The sequence below is a fragment of the Schistosoma haematobium genome, chromosome 3, assembly GCF_000699445.3.
Source record: "Schistosoma haematobium chromosome 3, whole genome shotgun sequence".
Taxonomy (NCBI): domain Eukaryota; kingdom Metazoa; phylum Platyhelminthes; class Trematoda; order Strigeidida; family Schistosomatidae; genus Schistosoma; species Schistosoma haematobium.
This window is the reverse complement of record NC_067198.1, coordinates 20,562,506-20,583,101: the sequence shown is the minus strand read 5'-3', so window position 1 is coordinate 20,583,101 and position 20,596 is coordinate 20,562,506. Positions and strand designations below refer to the sequence as shown.

General features: G+C 32.1%; 1 protein-coding gene across 1 annotated transcript in view; it reads left to right on the top strand.

Moving 5' to 3' along the window:
• Nucleotides 1-924: 924 nt before the first annotated feature.
• Nucleotides 925-20,596, top strand: part of MS3_00010601 (uncharacterized protein) — a gene marked incomplete at both ends in the record, with an annotated part of 73,829 nt that continues 54,157 nt past the window's right edge. Inside the window, 10 exons of the mRNA XM_051218988.1 lie at nt 925-2,349; nt 5,218-5,328; nt 7,650-7,883; nt 9,593-9,893; nt 12,251-12,418; nt 13,108-13,238; nt 14,111-14,565; nt 16,578-16,792; nt 17,352-17,612; nt 19,442-19,627. Of these exons, the coding sequence (XP_051069210.1) occupies nt 925-2,349; nt 5,218-5,328; nt 7,650-7,883; nt 9,593-9,893; nt 12,251-12,418; nt 13,108-13,238; nt 14,111-14,565; nt 16,578-16,792; nt 17,352-17,612; nt 19,442-19,627 (3,487 nt within the window). The remainder of the gene's footprint in view (nt 2,350-5,217; nt 5,329-7,649; nt 7,884-9,592; nt 9,894-12,250; nt 12,419-13,107; nt 13,239-14,110; nt 14,566-16,577; nt 16,793-17,351; nt 17,613-19,441; nt 19,628-20,596) is intronic.

Genomic DNA, 20,596 nt, shown 5'->3' with positions numbered 1-20,596 from the left:
TATAATACGTCGTTCCGTGAACTTAAAATCACTGAGTTTTTACATTATAGGAATAGTTGCTCCTCTTAACACACTATCGCTTATTTTGTACTGTTCGAACTTGTTCGAGTTATTGTTAGTTTCGATAATGCAATGAGGAGACGAAGTTTAACAGAATTATGTGATATATTTGCGCAATACATTTCGAACAATCTGATCACACATATACTTGTTAAGAACATTTATATATGAAAATTAAAAGGTCAACTAGACAGGTTAAGGGTAAGTCATAACAAACGAAAAAAATACTAAAGTACACAAAAACAAATGCATGCTCATTGTAATACACAAAACGGATCTAATTATTTACGGTGGTTGGAAAGTAAAATCAGTTTATGTTGTAGTAAAAGAGCTATATTACCAAAACATAAGCTAAATAATGAAAGTTATAATTATATAGATATTTCAATTTGTATTTTAAATTTTTTATGAAAACTACTAAAATCCATTAAAGGGAAGATCTAGTGTAATTGGACTTTATTTCAGTTGTTGTACTCTTGAGTTACGTCGATCAGCTACCATTAGCCTAATGATTGGACTTTTTGGCTTGTAACTATTAACTCACATCCTTGAGCTCCACTTCACCCATATTAATTTGAGCAGTTGAATAATATGACCCGCAATACAATAAAAAATTATCTTGAAACTGAGTACATAAACCATTTCTTGGCAAATAAATTCCATTTTCTATACTAGTAATCTACGTTCGTTTATTTAATTTATTATTATTTTTTGGTTCCTAATTGACTCGCTTTTGTATCTACTCCAATTCGTTCTTTGTGTTTATTTTATACTGAAATCCTTGTTTGTTTTTCTTTGTAGGTTGAATAATGTTGACTTCTAACTGATTTCCCATTAGTGTACTGTCTGAAGAAGAATTTCAAAATGCAAAGATATTTTAGATTAGAAACATATATAGGGAAATTGTTAATGAGTTACCTTAACAAGTATGTTAAATTGCATGATGACCAGTTTTCAATGTCTATATGGGATGGTGATCTTATACTCACCCAGCTTGATTTACGATTGGATTTTTTAGAAGATATTATTCCATTTCCAGTGAATTTCCGATCAGGTTGTGTTCATGAGTTACGAATTCATGTGCCATGGACTAAATTGAATTCTGAGTGTATTGTTATTACTTTAAACACTGTGGAATGTACATTTGGCCTAAAGAAACCCAATCTCAATAAAGGGAATCAAAATGAGCAAAATCCAACTGATTTCGATCTGTATGCGTGTAAAAGTCAATCTATGCCCACGAATGTTCCACCTGGGTACTTGGAAGTTTACATCTATCGTTTACTTTCTAACATTCATTTTGTTGTGCATAATTTGAACTTGAAATTTATCGAAGAAGATTTGGTATTATCTTTAAGCTTAAATAAAGCCGATTGTTTTGTCACTGATTTCAATGGCAATCCTATCTTCTCTGATATTAACCCTCGTTCTACTAATGTAATAAATCGTTTAGTTCAATTTTTCGATCTTACTGTATGTCTTGATCGTGCTGAACGTAATGGTTATGTGGAAGTTTATGAAGATCCAATCGCTTATAGATTTAGCATGTCATGTTTCATCCAAATAGTTTGTACACCTAATGCCAGTTCATCAGCAGTTCATCAAACTCTTCTCACAAATCTAAAAATACATTGTGAAACATTTTCTGCACATATAAGTCCGGTTCAAATTCCTTTGTTATGTCGTCTTATAGAAGTATTTTCGTGTATTGTTACAGAAACGTTTGACTGGTCTATCGTAGACTGTTCAGATAACGACACACAAAGTGAAGTAGTTGTTGAAGAAAGTTTTAATGTGCAAGCTGGGGAATCGAAGGACAAATCAAACAGCACAGATGTAGAGAGACAGTCTTGGGCTTCTTGGGTTTGGTCATTTGTGCCCAGCATTATTCCACTTACGGAAGATTCGGATGAGTCAGATGGTGAACACGCAGATAGTAACGTAAAAGAACAGTATCCGGACACTGACTGTGTAAAAGAACTAATACAATGCATCTTAGAAGATGCATCTGAACACGAGGTTGTCTCACCTTTGCCAACTACTCGTGATTCTAGTGAGAGTCCTTCATTAGTTCCTGTTTTAAACACTCATCATGCCTCTTGTATATCAGGTCCACATCCTTCCGAGAACACAACCAGTAGTAATTTTCAACTGGAATATAATGGGGCGAGTAAACAAGAATATTTGCATCTGAGACGTCGGAGAATTCGTCGTCTCCGGCGGTCCGTCTCTTTAGTGCCTGTGTTCGTGATTGGGATCTTTGTCGACAAAATTGAATTGGATATTTCTGTAAGTTTAAGTTTTAAGATAACAATTCACATCGTCTATTTAATAGTAAACTAAATATTAAATCATCCTTTATTATTATGAAAAGCTTTTTCCGTTTTATCAGGTCTGTTACTTGAATTGCTTAAAATTCTTATTTGTTGAATATTTGTAAATTACTAATGTCTTCGAATCCATTTCGAACTATAAATTTTATATCGCAACTCAGTTATCAAATACGGTTTTATTTATTCACTTTGACCATTCAATTCAGTTTTTAAAAGTCAAGTTCTTTGATCTCCAAGGATGTGCTCTACACATTGGTCTAAAGTTATGCTACACAAGCCATTTTTATGATGGTTACTTTATGATAAAACATTGGTTATCAATGTCCCCATTTATTTAAGTTGATAGATAGAATGGCTGAGGTCGGTAGTGTTTCTTATGTTGCACTTCTTGAAATATGCTATGCCTGAATTATTTCGTCGGTCGGTAGATGATGGAATGTTGAGAGTGGAATACTTAAAAGGAAAGAATATATTGTTAATGTTGTAGGTAAATGAGCTATTACCTATTCACTTTAAAAACTTAGATATCATTGTTACTGAGTACAAGTTACATACATATTACAACCAAATTTTGTCAATGTTGTGTGTGTCCAAACGTTAACAGCAGGATAGATGATTTGGCTATAAGTTCAAAATTTCATAGCAGAAGTTACTTATAAAGATGTTAACTGTACTGCCCAAAATGTTTTCTCCTTAAAGAGATCTGTATTGTTATATACAAAGCTATGTGTATTTAAAATATGCTTAATCAAAGTGTTACTGTTTGTTTTCAGTTGATAGGATGGCTAATGGTATATTAGAAATATCAACATCCATCTACTTAGGCTATATGAATCAGAAAGACCTAGGCATGTCTTTTTCCGTTCCAGCCTAGTTAATAGATAACTAACCATCTGTTATAACTGTCTGACTTGAAGCGAGGGTAAGTATAAAATGCTGACAATTCAACACCAATGTTCAAGGATTATCGTCCAGTTTTATCAATCACGGTAATTGAAATACGAAGTTGAGTCAGGGAGCTGAATGTAATCCCATCTGACTTAGCTGAACCGCTGATAATCTCACTCTATGGCGAAGAACTGATGAAGTTAGACATAGGGTACTAGGAAAATATGCCAGATCGGTTGGTGAGGCTGTGAATTTTCATCAACTGTGGTTGGGTCGTGAGTTCCATTTGACAAATCGCCTCGTATTTCAACATATTATGTTGGCTGGTGTAGGAGTAGGTTAGAAGGAAATTAAAGGCAGATTAATAAGCACCGTGTTCTTGAAAAAGCAGTATTTCACTCACTCAGACAACATCTGAACAGGATGAAGCCAACTTGGTTCTTTTGTCTTTTCCTATAAGGAGGTTTTCAGCTGGTTTTCGCAAATTTTAAAGTACGAAGATGCATAAGTTTCATTCTATTAGATCAAAACATAGAATCAATGTTACTTCAAAATTGGCATTATTTCGGGTTTAGAAAATCGACTAAATAAAACACAACTTTTATGCCTTTCTTAGTACCTAGTTTCGTAAGCAGTTAATCCAGAACCATGATCCTGTCAAAGCTGGTAGAAGCTGTGACAAAGTGTTGTGGGTTTCCTATCTTTAAGGAAGGGTAATTATTGAATTATATACCGGTCTGGGAATTTTCGTGTTCTGTACACATAGTGTGATGGTAAAAATAGATTACCTTAAAATAGTCACAGTTGTGTGCCATACTACTACAATAATTATAGGAGTACATGACTAGTTAGACATATATCAATTGTATTTCTAAGTGGACGCTTCTGTGATTGATTTAGTATATCCTTGACAAAGCAAGCTATCCCATAAATATATTAAGTGGCGTGTAAATACGGTATGGTGTATATGCAGTGGCTTTAAGTTATAACCGTGGTTGGCCATATGTAACATAAGTCAGCTTAGTCATTAGGCTCCTAACCAACCAATGACAAGGTTTTAAATTACTCTGCCTACCTCTATTTTTTGACGGTTAGATATTGTTGATAATCAGCACACAGTAAGTGAGAATTAACTTACACTTAGTTACTGTTCATCGTTGTTGGTCTTTGGTTGAAACGAAAGAAGGAAAAAAGATTTATAAAAAACTTGCGAAACTGTTTAGGACATACGTTAGTATGCTTCTTATTCGTATTCATTAAATAATTGATCTAGTTGTAAGATATTTTGACACACTAATTTTTACTTTATCTCAAGTTTCGTTCAATTAAGTAATCCATGTACTTCTGAACTTCACGTCAAAAATGTCTTATCTATACACGTAATGCGATTTACTGTACTGGTACATTGTGTTCTGTTATCTTAAACTATGTAAAAACGTAATTAGTGAGTTTAAAGTAATACGACTTACGTTTTTGTTCTTCTGGTTGATGGGCTGACAATAAGTAAGTTTAGCATGAATCTATTGATCATGACAAATAGTGTGTCGTAAAGAACTAATTGTTAGTGCTCATAGACGAAGTACATGCAATAAGCTTTTTCGCTTCATAAAGAAACAAGAATTCAGTGTCACTCTATATACACACGGAACATCACGAAAATTTAGCGAATGAAAAAAGCAAAGTTTTAATGAAATCATAGTGAAGTCAAATATGTTATGCATAGTGATATTTCAAAGTGTACATTTTAGTTTGAAACTGCACATTTTTTATGATGGTAACTCATTGTTCATATGCTAATAAATGCTACCTGCTTTGTTATCTAATTAACAATGTTGTAATGCTAAGGTTGTTGTTACGAAGAATAAAACGATTACTTATTCATGTAAACCAATTTTGCGAAAATACTTTTCACACGTTTTCCTTCTAAAACCTTTAGTTACCTTGTCCCAAAGGATTCGCCTGTTCATCTTCAAATTCCAGCGTCAGATCACGTTGTGTCAAACGTCACTCTCAACATTCTGGACCGGGTCTAAAGTGCGAGTTTACTGTAAGCTACGTTTAATAAAAGCAGTGACATTATTTCATTAATTAGCAAATATTTTTATGTTATATGTATTATAATTAAGTTATGAAATATTTTTTTCTTAATTACACTGAAACATAACTATCGTATACACTCATTGATGTGGCAGATGGGAAAATTCTTATTTGGAGTCTTACTTACTGCTTTTTCGAGGCAAAGCTGTTGTTTACGAAATTGAGAGGACGAAAAGTGAATATCGGACGCTTTAACCTGGTTGGTGAGTACGGTAGATCCGCCTAGGAGAGTTGGAAAACCCTAATTTCAAACCGATTGTGCACATGGGCTCCAGTATCCTGAAGGAACAAAAGGCGTATGAACCCATTGTTGGTCACCCGCTACCATGGGACTGCATCTCCTAACGTTGCTCCACTGCATTTTGAATTAGACCTGTAGTTGAAAGGCTCGGGAATGTTGCCCTAAGAAAACCACCTGCTTCGGTTTGGGCACCCGAGCAGTATCCCAGCTCTCACACAAATCAAATGATTTATGTGGCGCATATCTATTTGGTGCCTCCTTGTACCAATGTTTATGTGTTTGAATAAAATAATTTGTGTCTTGATCTTTCACCATACAATTTGTGATTTGTTCAAATTATTCTATTAATAATAAAATTCAGTATTTATTATATTTAACTGTTAGTCGAATTCGATCTTTCTTTTTAGGTCTACCTAACTATGCTATATATATATGTCATTTGATTTAATTAGCTGAGAATACTCAATGTGATTTAATATTCGTACGCATAACTGGGTTCTATTAATGTAATGGGGTAGTGATATATAATGAATAAAGTGCTCAACACGTATAATATTATAATTTAAATGAATCTAAATATGGTGAATCTGTACCAGGTCTGGTATTTTATTACTATTTTTGGTAGTTGTGTATTTAATTTTGGGCGTACAATCTTACACAATACTAATGTAACTGATTAACTATCATACAATAATCAGTATATGCCAGTACAGTTAGGAACAGATGAGCAATTCATGCTACTAATCATTTAAGGCTGTTTACTGTGATTGACGACGCGTGCAAGCTCTCAACTTTCAGTCTGCGATGTAACTGTAGTTATTGTTAGAAGAATTTAGGTCGTGACCTGAACGCACTCATTTCTCATTCTCCCTAAATAGAAAGACTAAATACTTTCATTATTTAATTTTATTTGTCTCTCTTATTAACTTTTATTTTCTCCTCCAATACTATTTGTATACTTTCAATATAATAGCATGAATAGCTGTGAATTCCACATTGTTGATCTGTACAAGTTGCTTCATAGGAATACCAATTAATAAAAACTGCAAACATAGCTTGAACCCACTACTGTGTATGAATAAAGTAGTTTTGATTTTCAAATGATGAATTTTAAATGTTTTAAGATATACTAGACATGTTATTATAACAATATGTATACATGTTTTGTTTAGAATCACTTATAGTCAACAGATTACACATTATGTACGAAAGTTATTTGTGCAAGCGATTAAAATGTGGCTTTTATTCTCACAATAAATTAACCTGGTGAGTCACAAATAGTTACCAGTGGGGAACTTAAGATTCATGGTAACTTGATTGAGCATTTATTGTACTAACGCTTAATGGCCATACAGAAATATTTATCTACGCGTGGCTCTATACCACCTAGGTATTGATGTGTTCGCTATCAATACTATCTATTTATTTAAACATAAACATTGGTACAAGGAGGCACCAAATAGATATGCGCCACATAAATCATTTGATTTGTGTGAGAGCTGGGATACTGCTCGGGTGCCCAAACCGAAGCAGGTGGTTTTCTTAGGGCAACATTCCCGAGCCTTTCAACTACAGGTCTAATTCAAAATGCAGTGGAGCAACGTTAGGAGATGCAGTCCCATGGTAGCGGGTGACCAACAATGGGTTCATACGCCTTTTGTTCCTTCAGGATACTGGAGCCCATGTGCACAATCGGTTTGAAATTAGGGTTTTCCAACTCTCCTAGGCGGATCTACCGTACTCACCAACCAGGTTAAAGCGTCCGATATTCACTTTTCGTCCTCTCAATTTCGTAAACAACAGCTTTGCCTCGAAAAGGCAGTGAGTAGGACTTCCTTGGCAATGGTTGTATGCACGTGACCATGTGAGAGCATTTCGAGAGGGAGAGCTAACTCCCCACTCTTGGCTGTACCAGGTCATTCGGGGGCTGGTGTGTGTGACAATCGAAATGGAGGAATCTGATGATTTTCTCTAAGTTGAAGCTTAATTTATTCCTAACAATTCTATTTTTCATATTTTTTCTTTTTTAGGATATTGCTTTTCAGACTACGATTCGTGATATATATTTTAGTCTTGTTCAACTTGCAATTCGTGGATTCAATTGTTATCCTATAGGGTGTATATGCTGCTGTGGTCAGTCGGAGTATTCAGCCCATTCAAAACTTGATTCTTTTTACAGTTCCTCATTAGATAAGAACAACTCATGTATGACAGACAATTTACAATCTTCATCGTCGAATACTTGTTCTGTGTATGATGACTGTGTAAGTTCTTGAATTGATTAAGTGTTTTTCTTTCCATATAAATTAATCTATTGCATAAATTTAAGATTATTAATCACATATTCAGTGTAAAAGCTCTGTCACTTATTAGATGTATATATCGACTATGTTGATGGAAATGGGTTGAACCTAACAATTTGATTGTATTCTGTATGTAATTACAGTTCATAATAATTCATCTTCAGGGCTATATTTATATGTCTCATGAGTACAGACCAAATCTGATTACACGGTTTATACGCCGTAAAAAGTGATATATTTCTTCACACATGACTTACATTTCTATGTTCCTCTTTGACAGTCCGTTAGTTTCTTAGTCATGTAACAGTCTAATACATACATGATCTGAATATACCGAGTTATGTAGAATCATTTTTATTAACTTAAGTTGATATGTTCAATAAAATCTCTAGAGTTATTCCGACAAATAGAAATAAACGTTTAAATTGGGTGAAGACATATATACATATTTTCCTTTGATTTACTGCATTGTGAAAGCGTTTTTCTGAAAAATGTTTGCATATCAAAATTTAGCTAAAATCATAATCTAGATTACAGTCTCTATATATTTGTATATTACGAGAGATCAATGTCAAAGATCGTCGTGTTGTATCTTAGTTATTTTTCTTCTGGGAATAGGAAAATAAGGTTTGAATAATTCTACAGATGCTTAGTTTAATTGGAAAATATTTCGTTGATAGGCATTTATCAGTGTTACATTTATGCTTTGTATATAGGATATGATAATTATTGTTAACCAAACTTCTACGCCAAAATCCACAGAAATCTCATCCATTCTAATCCTTTTGACAATTTTATTGAACTAAAATGTTGTGTGTTTAATTCTATTATCACCACCGTCTTAACACTTATTATGTATTTCTAATTCACTTGTTGAACATTCTTTTATTTCCTATGTTAATATGTTAAACGATGAAAATAATAATTGACTGATCATTAATTAGCACTGTCCGATCGGATTTTCATATAGTTATTGAACAGTGATCGAATTCACGTGTTGCAAATAGTCTAAGTCAATCGAAATTTCTTAAACTATATTGTGATGCTAGATATTTGACAAGAAACTCTTGACTCATTTACCATTTTAATTCAACACTCATTAAAAAAGCGTGCCTGTAATCTCTTAGGAACTGATACTCCATCTGAGAGTCGAAACAGCGTCACTCAACTTCACATTCTTATACGCTACCATGGGGCTATTCAGGCTGTGACTAGCCTCCTGTATGCCCGAGGTATTTACAACTGAGTTCTAACTAGCATAAAAAGTAGGTTCGAAATTTCTTCCTGCCTAAGTCTCATCAAACTATAATGCACGTGATGTCGAGTCACTTAGACTAATGATTACACTACAATTTGAAAGACCATAGGTCAATCAGCATCACTAAGGTCTAGAAGAAATTAACACTGGTCACTACTCAATCAGTTGTAAATATCTCAGCTGTACTGGAGGTCAGTCACAGTTACTATTGATAATGAAAATATTTTGGCACTAACAGTTTACTTTATCAGTTATCTTTTTTCCAAAGTCTTGTTCATTAATGCATAGTGTGCGCAAATCTGTTAAATTGTTATTTACTTTTATGGCTATAAATGTATATATTTTTATCTAATACTGTTTGTAAATAATCAATGTACAGTTATCTATTTCTTCATGTTAATTTTTTATGTAGTTAGATAAGGCTCGACCAAATTTCATATCACTTGGATTTCATACTAATTTTAAATCATCTACTTATGAATTAGGCTTTCATCCATGTGAAATATTTTATTCTGCAGTCTTACTACAATCCAATAGTCAGTCTATTATCAATCCTAAAACAACTCATAAATTCAATTGTTCTCCAATATTAACTTTAAGCGATTATAATAAATATTTAACAGATGAAAATGTTCGAGGAAATTATCCAGCTCTTTGGTTTGATTCTGTTCGTTCCTTACATGTAAATGAGTCTGGTATAACAGCTTCAGATTGTAAGTTATGTTTATATAGAAATGATTTTTCAGTGTTAAAGCTATGAAGCGGTAGTTCAGTGATCAAAACACTAATTTAAACAACTTATCAGTATCATTAATTTGTAAATAATATTCCTGTGTTTACTAATGATACGATTTCCAAAGATTAGGTGTAACAACCAGGTTTTAATTGATTGGAGAATGAATGACCTAGAAACTAATTCCTTCTAATCGCCTATAATGTTTTACATGTTCATTTTGTGTTCTTGTTCTGTATATCAGCATGTTATTTTATCACATGAAAAACTGTTCATCTGGCTAGTAGTTTTCCCTTTGATTTTTAATTATTTGAGACCTAAAGTCAAATACACTGTTTCCTGAGTAGCCATCACTTACCTCCTTTGTTTAATAGGCTTTTCAGATCTGCGGGATCTTCCGTGACCGTTTCGTCAACATAAAAAGTTTATATGCAGCTTCTGATTCTTATGGGAATGCGAATCACAAACTGCAGAATGGCAATATGTTTCACTTTCATAATCTCTGATAGAGCTTTTTATTGTAGTACAGATCACGTTATAGGCTTGACTTTGTGGTCATTAATGACTGAGATAAATTCCCGAAGGTTTTATAAGTAGGAAGTTGAGACTGGTAAGTGAGTTCAACCGTATTTGGAAGGAGATAGGTTTTATCGATGATATAGGATGACTATCATGTTATACTATGAATTTACTGAAGTAAGAAATGTAGGTCACATAATTCTTACTTGAATGGGTGGCACACTCACTACCACTCCTAAATGCTACGAGTTCGGATCTTGATAAGTTTATGCGTGTAAACTACTGAGAAGTACTGTACTAGATCGAAACAACTATCTTGAACATCTTAGTTTTTAATGGTTCTTCAGCTAGTCAGTAATAAACTGTGCGAATTCTTTATATATTGGGATATTAGTATCTGAAACATCAAGTTTTATTTCCACTTCTTTCATTGAATGATCATCGTTGAATATTTCATAGATGTGTTGTAATAGATGAATATTGTGTGTTAGGTAGATAGAATTTTGACTATTTTATCCTTTGATTAAACTCAAATTGGAATACGTCGATTGGTGCATTTTCAATTTCTAATGTAAATTATATAAATTTCTATTGCTCCGTATTTTTAATTACTAGCTTCACTAGTCTGAATACGATTTCACTATTTCGGTTCGCATGTTAAGTGTTAATATATCATTTCAAATAATTACAAGTTCTTGATTTAGTTCTTAATCTAAATTTATTTCTTTAGGGTTAGTGATGCTATTCGGTTGACCAAACTACAGTATTTAAATCATTGTTTATTGGATCTACACTAATGATTGCTGGTTGAGATTGTACTTAATAAAATTAAATCGAACAACTTACACCTTATTAAAACTGTATTTTCCTTCTAAGTATATTTTTTATCCAAAGGATTATATATTATGGGATGATTTTCATCTAATTTGTCTTAAATTGTGTTTTTTTTCGTTTTAGAACCGTTGTTAATTGAAATCTTTTGAATTTAGGTGGTACGCTTTGGCAAAATAAGCATTATACGTAGTCTAACCAATAAATAAGCAATCAGGAGCCCATAAATTACTCAATTTGACGAATTTAGGGTTGCATCAAACATATCTGTTTCAAAATACTGCATATTTATAACCACGATTCTGTCTTGTCTGCTCTTTTTCAATCCGAAACATTTGTTGAAGTCCTGAGAAGTCAGTTTCTTCCACTCTGTTGTAATTTCTCGTTTTATCATCTTCGCATAATAATTATTTCCATTTGAGGAAGAAGAAGTTCTGGGGCTGTAAAATTAATGAGTAGGGAATTTAATTTATCTTTTGAATTGAATTACAGATCAGAAACTTCAGGACAGTAGGTGTTGAATATTCGCACGGATTGTTGCATATATACTGGGCAGATCAACCACTCATTAGCAATTCATAACTTTCATCTATCGTAGCCGAATAACAACAGGCTACCAAAGTTAGATTAGCTCAAGGAAATAGGGCATTTAACTACAATACGATTAGTCGTTTTTTTAGTTGCTTCTACGATTAAAAAAACTTTGGTAACTCGGTTTACGCATGGTTAATTTAAAACTTTCTTTCTACTTGTATTCTTAAGGATTTCTTGAATGAACACCCGTTTCTTACGATTTTTTTAATCCATATTTCTCACATTTTGTATTTAATTTCTTTCATTTGTAAAGATAGTTTCCACGCTATAGACTCGTGTATCATATATTGAAAAACTTGTTATTTATTGCTTGTGAGTAGTTGATTGGAAATGCAGTATACGTTAATAATTATTGTCTGTCAGGAACTCGTTTTCATCCTTTCTTCTTCATAGTTTCATCTGTTCATCAAGTGGATGGAGTACAAATGTTTATTCATAATCGTTTTCTTATTGGTTCATATTCAGTCGATGTATCTCCTAATTTAATGCATCGTTTAGAAGGTTTTATAATTGCCTATAAAAATTCCATTCCGTTTCCATCATGTTCAATTTCACAAAAAGGTAACTGGATTATTCTCTATCTGTGTTTTGAAATCTTCATTAGTTACTTACTATTAATAAAACTATCCATCAAAGTAATTATCTGCATGAACAGTATAACGCTAGTATTTATTTGAAATCAATGTAATAAGTTATGTCCTTTAAGTGGTTTGATATTTGAATTTTCTCATCCTTTAGATAGATATCCTACTCCTGAAGAAATATTTGACCTAAATAACCCTTGAGAATCATATTATTTGTTAACCTGAAATCATTTATAATATTGATCATGAAATGGACAGCCTAACCAATGATCTCTATTTTGTGTTATAGATCTTGACTGAGTAGCTGCTAACAGCAGAAAAAAACTATTACTATCATCATCTTAACACCAACGTTCAAAAAATATCGCTTAAACAGTTTTAAAGTTAGTTGTAGATTATGCAACAAATTTATAAGATTGTAACAGCTATTCAGTAGCTGAATTTTTTACTTAGTAGGTTTGGTAACTCCACTCTCAATCTCCCTCTTTTATCCGGGCTTGAAATCTACAGTAACCCTAGAAGGGCTTCAGGCGGAGTTAAGATTGTAGTAATATGTCTTATTTCATCTTGTAGTTCCATACGATTATATATTTCTCAAATGTCTATGAAATTATAAATTAAAGTTCTAATAATAATTTCTGTATTTTTAATATTTCTTAACACTAGATGAAATGTTTACATTGTTATCAAGTAATTTATCGCTTACACGTTTCTCACAACATATATCCACATGTAATACACGATTCGATGTTAGTAATGGAATTATATCCGTCCATACTTCACATAACTTTCAAATGGTAAGTCTGTATGCTTTTTTTCATTTTTTAGTTTCATTATCTTATCATTACTTTTTGATTGTTGACGAAATTAAAGGAAACAGCAAATACAATGAAAAATTCTTAAAGTAATATTATTGCAATAATAATTCATATTCGAACTTGACTTATTGAAGTTGTTGTTTCCGGAGCATATTAAATTATGGGTAAATTCTATGAACTATTTGTGGACTGTTATATATTCCTCTTATTATGAACTTACATTTGACCTTTTGGCTACTATTAAACGATTTACTATTCTTAATTTATTCCCAATCGATTGAATACCTTTTATTACCACGGTCCCAACATTCTTTTCTTATTCTGTTGGTTGTATTTGACATGTGTCCGTCTCTTTTTTATATTCGTCAAGTGGACAGTTGTCCGTCACATCTCTTTTCCATATGAAACTCCCACTTTTACATTCCTTTTTTCTTATTACGTAACCTACCAATATTACGGCGCTTAAGATAAATGAATATTGAAAAGACTAAAGAATGAAAACAAACATGAGCAGTTTTTTAAGGTGACGATGAAAAAAGTGGTTAGATTTTACAAGGATAGGTAACCACATAATGTTTTCGGATGGTTAGTAGCCTAAAGATCCTGAGATTTGAATTCAGAGGACTATATACTTAAACATTAATTCGTATGGTTACAAAGCATTCTTTTATCAGTCTTTATTACTAACCCTAACTGGATAAAATTTCACAATGTTACTTCAAAGGTCATCCATATAATATAATGTCATCGAAGACAGCTCACTATGGTTTTTTCAAATAGTTTTGATTACTTTGTTATGAAAATATCAGCATTAGTAATAATTTGGTTTTCTTTTCTACTTGTCAATTTAGAATCAGATACTACCCTATTTACAACTCCATATAGATCATATTTCTTTGTACAGTCGTTCACCCATATATCCATATGATATTGTACATATAATGAATCGTCAGAATATCCCCTCTTATCTATTCAAACGTAGTTACGAATTTATTCAGTTAGAATTGAATAATCCATCTAAATCTGTTGATGATTGGTTAAATGAATTGCACTTAGGTGTACCGAACACACCATGTAAAGAATGGAATAAACAATTAATTGCTTATTGTTACAATCGAACTATTTTAAAATTAACTGGAATTTGTATGAATCTTATTGTAAATCATCAAATAAATCAATTTTCCGATATACACTTATCCAAAAATGCTCCTTTTATCAATAATGATACGGTTAATGATAAATTATCACTTTTGAAATTTGCTAGTTTTGAATGTATATTTTGGTCATTGAATTATCCACACTTATGGTAAGTTCTTATATACTACTTCATTTGAATAGCTTAATATATGCAGTCTGTTATCTTAGACATTATGTACTAAATATAGATTCATTTCACAAATGTCATTGATCCCTGAGTAGCAACGACCAATATCATGTTTGTTTAGTCCTTTTAGTCATAGTCCAAACCTATCGATCGAGTTGCCATGTGGCCACTAGTCTAGGTGACTAGACATCTTTTCCCACTGTGTTGGAATGTTAGGTTGTTGGAGGCAGTTGACAGAAAACCGTGGACTGAAATTTCGTGGTATTTGGCATCCGTCATCAAAGTGAACTTGTGATCTTGAGGGAGCTGGTGCTTTCTGTGGGATTTGAGCCGGCACGCTCCCTAAGAGAGTCGATGCTCTCTCAAGATTTTGAGTATGTTTTTCTGATGAGTGCTAACTAGAATATACAGATGCACGAAATGAAACTATATTGGACCGTACAATAACAATGCTAAGATTAATAGTATTTTAGAATCGCATCAATGAACTGTTATAGAGTGCAAACTACGAACTTTATTTTGGCAATTTGTGTTCTTGTAGATCATTGTATCTCAACTATAAATGAATTGTGAAGCATAGATTTGATTGAAAGATCACACAAACTGAAAGATTTTGTAGATTTTATGGTTAAAAATGTTATCTCTCAGAGGTGTTGTTTCAACAATATCTGTAACCTTCAGCTTAACGTATTTTACTAGAAATTTAAATGTAAATGTTGTGAAATTCTTTATATCAACAGAATTACTTTTTTCTTTGGTTTCACGAAAACATAAAATATTGTGGATTTACCATCAATCTGTACGCGGTTATTATCGCTTAAATTATCAATAAGAAATAAACATAATGTATGCAATATGTGCATAGAATGTGATCAAGATTTCGATTGGTTGTGCAAGTGTAATATAAGAAGTTGATCTCTTTCAGTAACACTTCTTCCTATTTTCACATTACTGGATTGTTATATTCGATTTGATTTTTAACATTTTACTTGACGGTTGTTTCAAAAATATTATTTGAAGTGACTTAATTTTAAATAATACCATTATAAAAATAATTTGGTCACACTGTGGTGCGTGCTACTTATATTGATGTAAGTAGTATATGACGCGAGTCAGGAATGTAATGTTTGGCGGCAGAAGATGGGGAAGATCAAGAAAGGAAGAGCGGGAATAGAAAGCAATTAGTATGAAGATGTAAGAACAATGAAGTTCGAGACAATTATTGAATACTTTGCAAATTAGGTATTATAGTATGGTTTTTCTATTTTACCAAGTAACTCTGTAATTTTGTGCTAAATATAGTTCGGTTGTCCTCACCTGTGTTCTCCTTCACTACAATACTACTAATAATAAGTTTAATTTATACTTTGATTGTGCTAAAAGAAAATTTTTCAAATAGTTAACAGTTGAATATTTCATTAATGGTTTATTGTTGATGAGTAGTTATTGATAGAAAATATTGGAAAAATCTTATAGGTAATATTAATTGTAGCCACATACGAAAATGGCTTGTACACCATTTTAATGTCCCTTGATCTATGTACTATAATTATTCATCTTACAAAAACACTGTCATTTATGTCCTGTATCTCTGTGTAAGTTTTTGTTCTGATATATCTTGTTTTAAACGTGTCTTGATATTACGGAGTAAAGTTTTTCGCCTAATTCACTATATAAACAGACTGTGTTTTTGGAAATATTCAACATTTATTGTATGTCACCTACTTGACCGTATTGTTTCCGAAAACTGTTTATCGAAATTTTGATAAAAGATCATGGTGCTATGTAGTACCTTGAAAATGGTTAATAACGTTGATAGAGTATTTGTTGGCTTTATTATAAATATGATTGTGGATATTCATAGGAAATCTTTTCAGCAACTAACGAATGCTATTTTGATCATGGAATAGAACTACTTGTTAAAGGTATTAATATGCGTTTAAAATACTAGTTCACTTGTCATATATTAATTTTTGCTGTTTTTATTTCTACAGGAATTCACTTTCAATTAGTCATTCAGAGTACCGAGTGAGGTTGGACAATGGTATAGAAATCAATATTTCTTTGCAAACTGTCGGTATTTTATCGTTTATTCTAAGTGATATGTTTCATCAACTGAATCATCTTAAAACTTACTGGGAATCACAAGATAAAAATGTTTATTGGCCTTCTGAACATCAGTATTGTTTGCAAAGTGAATCACAGTCAAGTAAGTACATATTGACTATATGATAGGTATTGTCATTTTAAATGAGTTTAATTTACATCGATATTTCATTTATAATTATCTATCATTTATTTTAATTATATTCGATACCATCATTGTGACTATTGTTTTCGTCATTTTAATTAAAACGTTTCAATTAACTAGCTTGTTTTTACTTCACAAGCTGTGTTACTATATGCAGATGATTTTTAGGGTTTCGAGAAAACGTTTACTCATAACCGGATTATGACTGTCTGTGTCCTAATAATTGGTCAGATTTATTGTATTAGGAGCTACAGGACCCGACTGGTTAGTATCATTTCAGTTTCTGAATATTATATACCCGCCTCTGATTTGAATATGAGATATCGTTTCATCCTAATTACATAACACTATCTAATCTGGATTATTTTTCTCGGCTTGAATAAAGCGAAATAGCATGCTCTGAAAAAAAACTGGTCATTTCATGATTATAACACTGGTCTACATGAAATTCAAGGTAAGTTATCAGTTGAATTTCTCGAATCAGTTAACTCTTTTTCTCTCTTGGTGTCTTTTACAGCTGATAAAAAATGTTGGATATGGACTACTAAACTAAACGGTGTTGCCAAATTTCGTATATGCTTTACTAAACTAGTTTCTGTTATGCAAATTAGTTTAGAAACCAATGTACTTATGTATTTGAATTGTTCTACTGAACAGCAGAAAATTTGTCCAATTATGGAGAGAATGGCTGACAAAAACGATAGTCATGAAAATAAAATGAAGCCACTGTTTTGTTTAGCTGTACAATTTCCATATTCACATGATGAGGCATATAATAGTAAGTTTTTAAACACGATAATAATAATAATAATAATGGTTGATTTTATTATGCTAACAAATGGTTGACATTATCAACTAATTTATGAATTAGTTTCTAGACTCCCATCATTTTAGAAATATTGAACGTTGAACAAATAAAATGAAGGCGCTATAACTGAAGTTTTGCCTCAATGCTAGTTTGGGCACGGAAAGACGAGTTATTCATTTGAATACAAGTGGTAATTTGTGAGTTTGCTTTAGAAAGTCCATAAGCTCGTCGACTTGTGGAGTTTATTAAAGTGACATTGTTTGGCTAAATGTATTTTTGGGATTTTTCTGTTTCTATGTGGTTGTCAAAGATCAATTTTAACACATTATTATTATTATTATTATTATTATTAACCTACAACCAACTACCTACTACTTACCACAACTAATAATATTAGAATGGGAAACTAACTACTAGTGTCCTCCTACTACCAGCTTAATAAGGTGATTTCAGTTTTTATCAGCTAAAATGCTTGGAACTAATGTTAAGAATATTTATTTACACTTTTTATATAACATTAGTAAGCGACAAAGAAAGGAAGTCAATGATTGTGTGCTTAAATCATGTAGGAATTTTTAAGTAATGATGGATAATGTTTTCTAATTCACAATGAGGATTCTGAATAATAGGACTAATACAAGAAAACTGGAAACTAAAGTATTTTGAAAATCAACCTACGTTGATGAAATACTCATTTACAACTGCAACAACGCAATGACCTACAAATTAATCTACTTACAAACCCTGTCCATAATAGAGAACCCTTTTTATATCATTGCTATTGAACAGAAAATTTAGAGGAAATGCCTAATGTATGTATTTCGGAAAAATGGATACCACTAAAAACTCATCAAGTAGTGTTTATCAAACTGATCACTAAGTACAAAATCAAAGTACACCAAGCGAATAATTTTATCCTAAGTAGAAAACATCTCCGATATCACAAACAAATTACCAAGATGTTTAAGAATAAGCGTTGTACATAAACCCACAAAATTTTTAGAATCAAAATTATACAGAGCAAAAGACACAACGACAAACGGATATAAAACAAACATGCCTACAAAATCAAGTGCATCAACTACGGGGTGCACTGGATAGGAAAAAGCGACCACCTGCTCATCTTCATCCATGTCAATACCAACTAACGGTTAAACGCCGCAATATGGATTCTTTTATATCAATGCATATGAACAACTGTGGACGTGGTTCCTATTGAGAGAACGTCCATTTGTTGGACTAATGGAGCACAAAAATTGCCAGAGATTTTTTAAAAGATTTTTGAAGAATCAATCAGTTGGATGGAATCTGTCAACCAGTGAAGAAAAAGATGAACCTAAGCAAGGTCAAAGATGAAAATAATCTAAAACATGCAAGCAGCTGTTACATAAGCATATGAAAGCACAGTAGCTACATTCTAGGTCGACAGAACAAGCGGTTAATTAATTATGCAGAGATCTTAATTACTCACTTCTTATTGAAGTGTATAGTGATAATATTGTGGAAGAAAATAATGAATGCTTCACAATTAAACCATCCAGCTCTGAGGAAAAAATACCTTCAAAACTCGAAAGTCTAGTGTCGGTGGCCACAGATTTAATGTAGATTGGTAGTTGTCTTTTTTTAAAAATCTTTTGATATGTAGTAATTTCTGTCCCCTTTTTGAAGTATTGAATTCATACTCTAGATCATTCCATTTAGTTGCTACTGTAATTCTTTAGTGATTGTAATGATATTTTGATGTTTGAATTTTATTTGTTAATACATTTGTGTATTATTCACTTTACTTTAATTAAAAGCACCTATCAAATGTCATGGTTATTTGGCCAATGTTGATTGCTTAATCACTGCGGAATTATTTGAATGGTTCGCTTTGTTAAGTTTGCCAGAAATTAAAAATCAATCACAATATGGTCACAATTGTGAATATATAAGCAGTTCAAATCAGTCAACTGCAAGAATAGAAGTTTCAAAGTTCACGAAAAGTAAATATTTCCTAGTTTGTATTATTTGTTTCGCTTTTATGCAACTCTGTAATTCATTATTGACTTGTATATTATCCAGGTTTTAGCTTTAATCAAATGTAACTGTTTGATATATGTTTTGGTTTCACGAATGGAAGTTAACGAAGAGATATATGTAAACTTGTAGTTGAATCTACATGGTTCATACTCTTGCGAGAAGTTTGAATTATCCCATTGCTCATATCCAGGGCTCAATTTCTTAATTAGCCTATGTACACCATTAGCGATGTCATCTTTTTTGAAGTCATTAGAATGGATGTAAATATAATGTGAAAATCATGTCTATTGAACAAGTTAGTGACTGTCGATAACCCATTAGCGTTTGGACCGAAAGGTACTGGATTTTAATCCCAATTTAAACTGGATACTGGATATTTCACTTACTAAGTCACAACTCTACAATGTATGAGCAAAATATTTTTTATATTGTTTGTAATGCTTCACTTTTTGACACATATCTTGCCAAAGATCCAATAGTTTTCCATAATTTTCGTATGCACCAATAAGTTTTTATTTCTTGCCAGATGCCACTTTGATTATTTAGCTGTATATCAGCTAAATTTCTCAACAATATTGGTTCTATGGGATAGCTATATCCATTCACGTTGGTTAGTTAAAAATCAGATGTCAAATAATCACTAGATATATTTCAGAAATTGTAATAAGAAAAATGTGACTAGTGTGATTACGTAGATCCTGAGTAATATAGAAAGCTTGAATCCAATTACTGGTCAGTTAATAGTTTAAATGGAAAACGGTGGATTCCTGTTAAAATTACTGATTTCTCTTGATGAACGTCGTTGATTCAATCCTAAGAGAGGTTTTAGAAGTGTACTCTTTGAAAGTTTCTAGTTTCGCAATAAAAGTATGTTTATTACCTATTATCCTTCGGCTTTTTGAATCTACAAGGCAAAAGTTGATTTCATACTA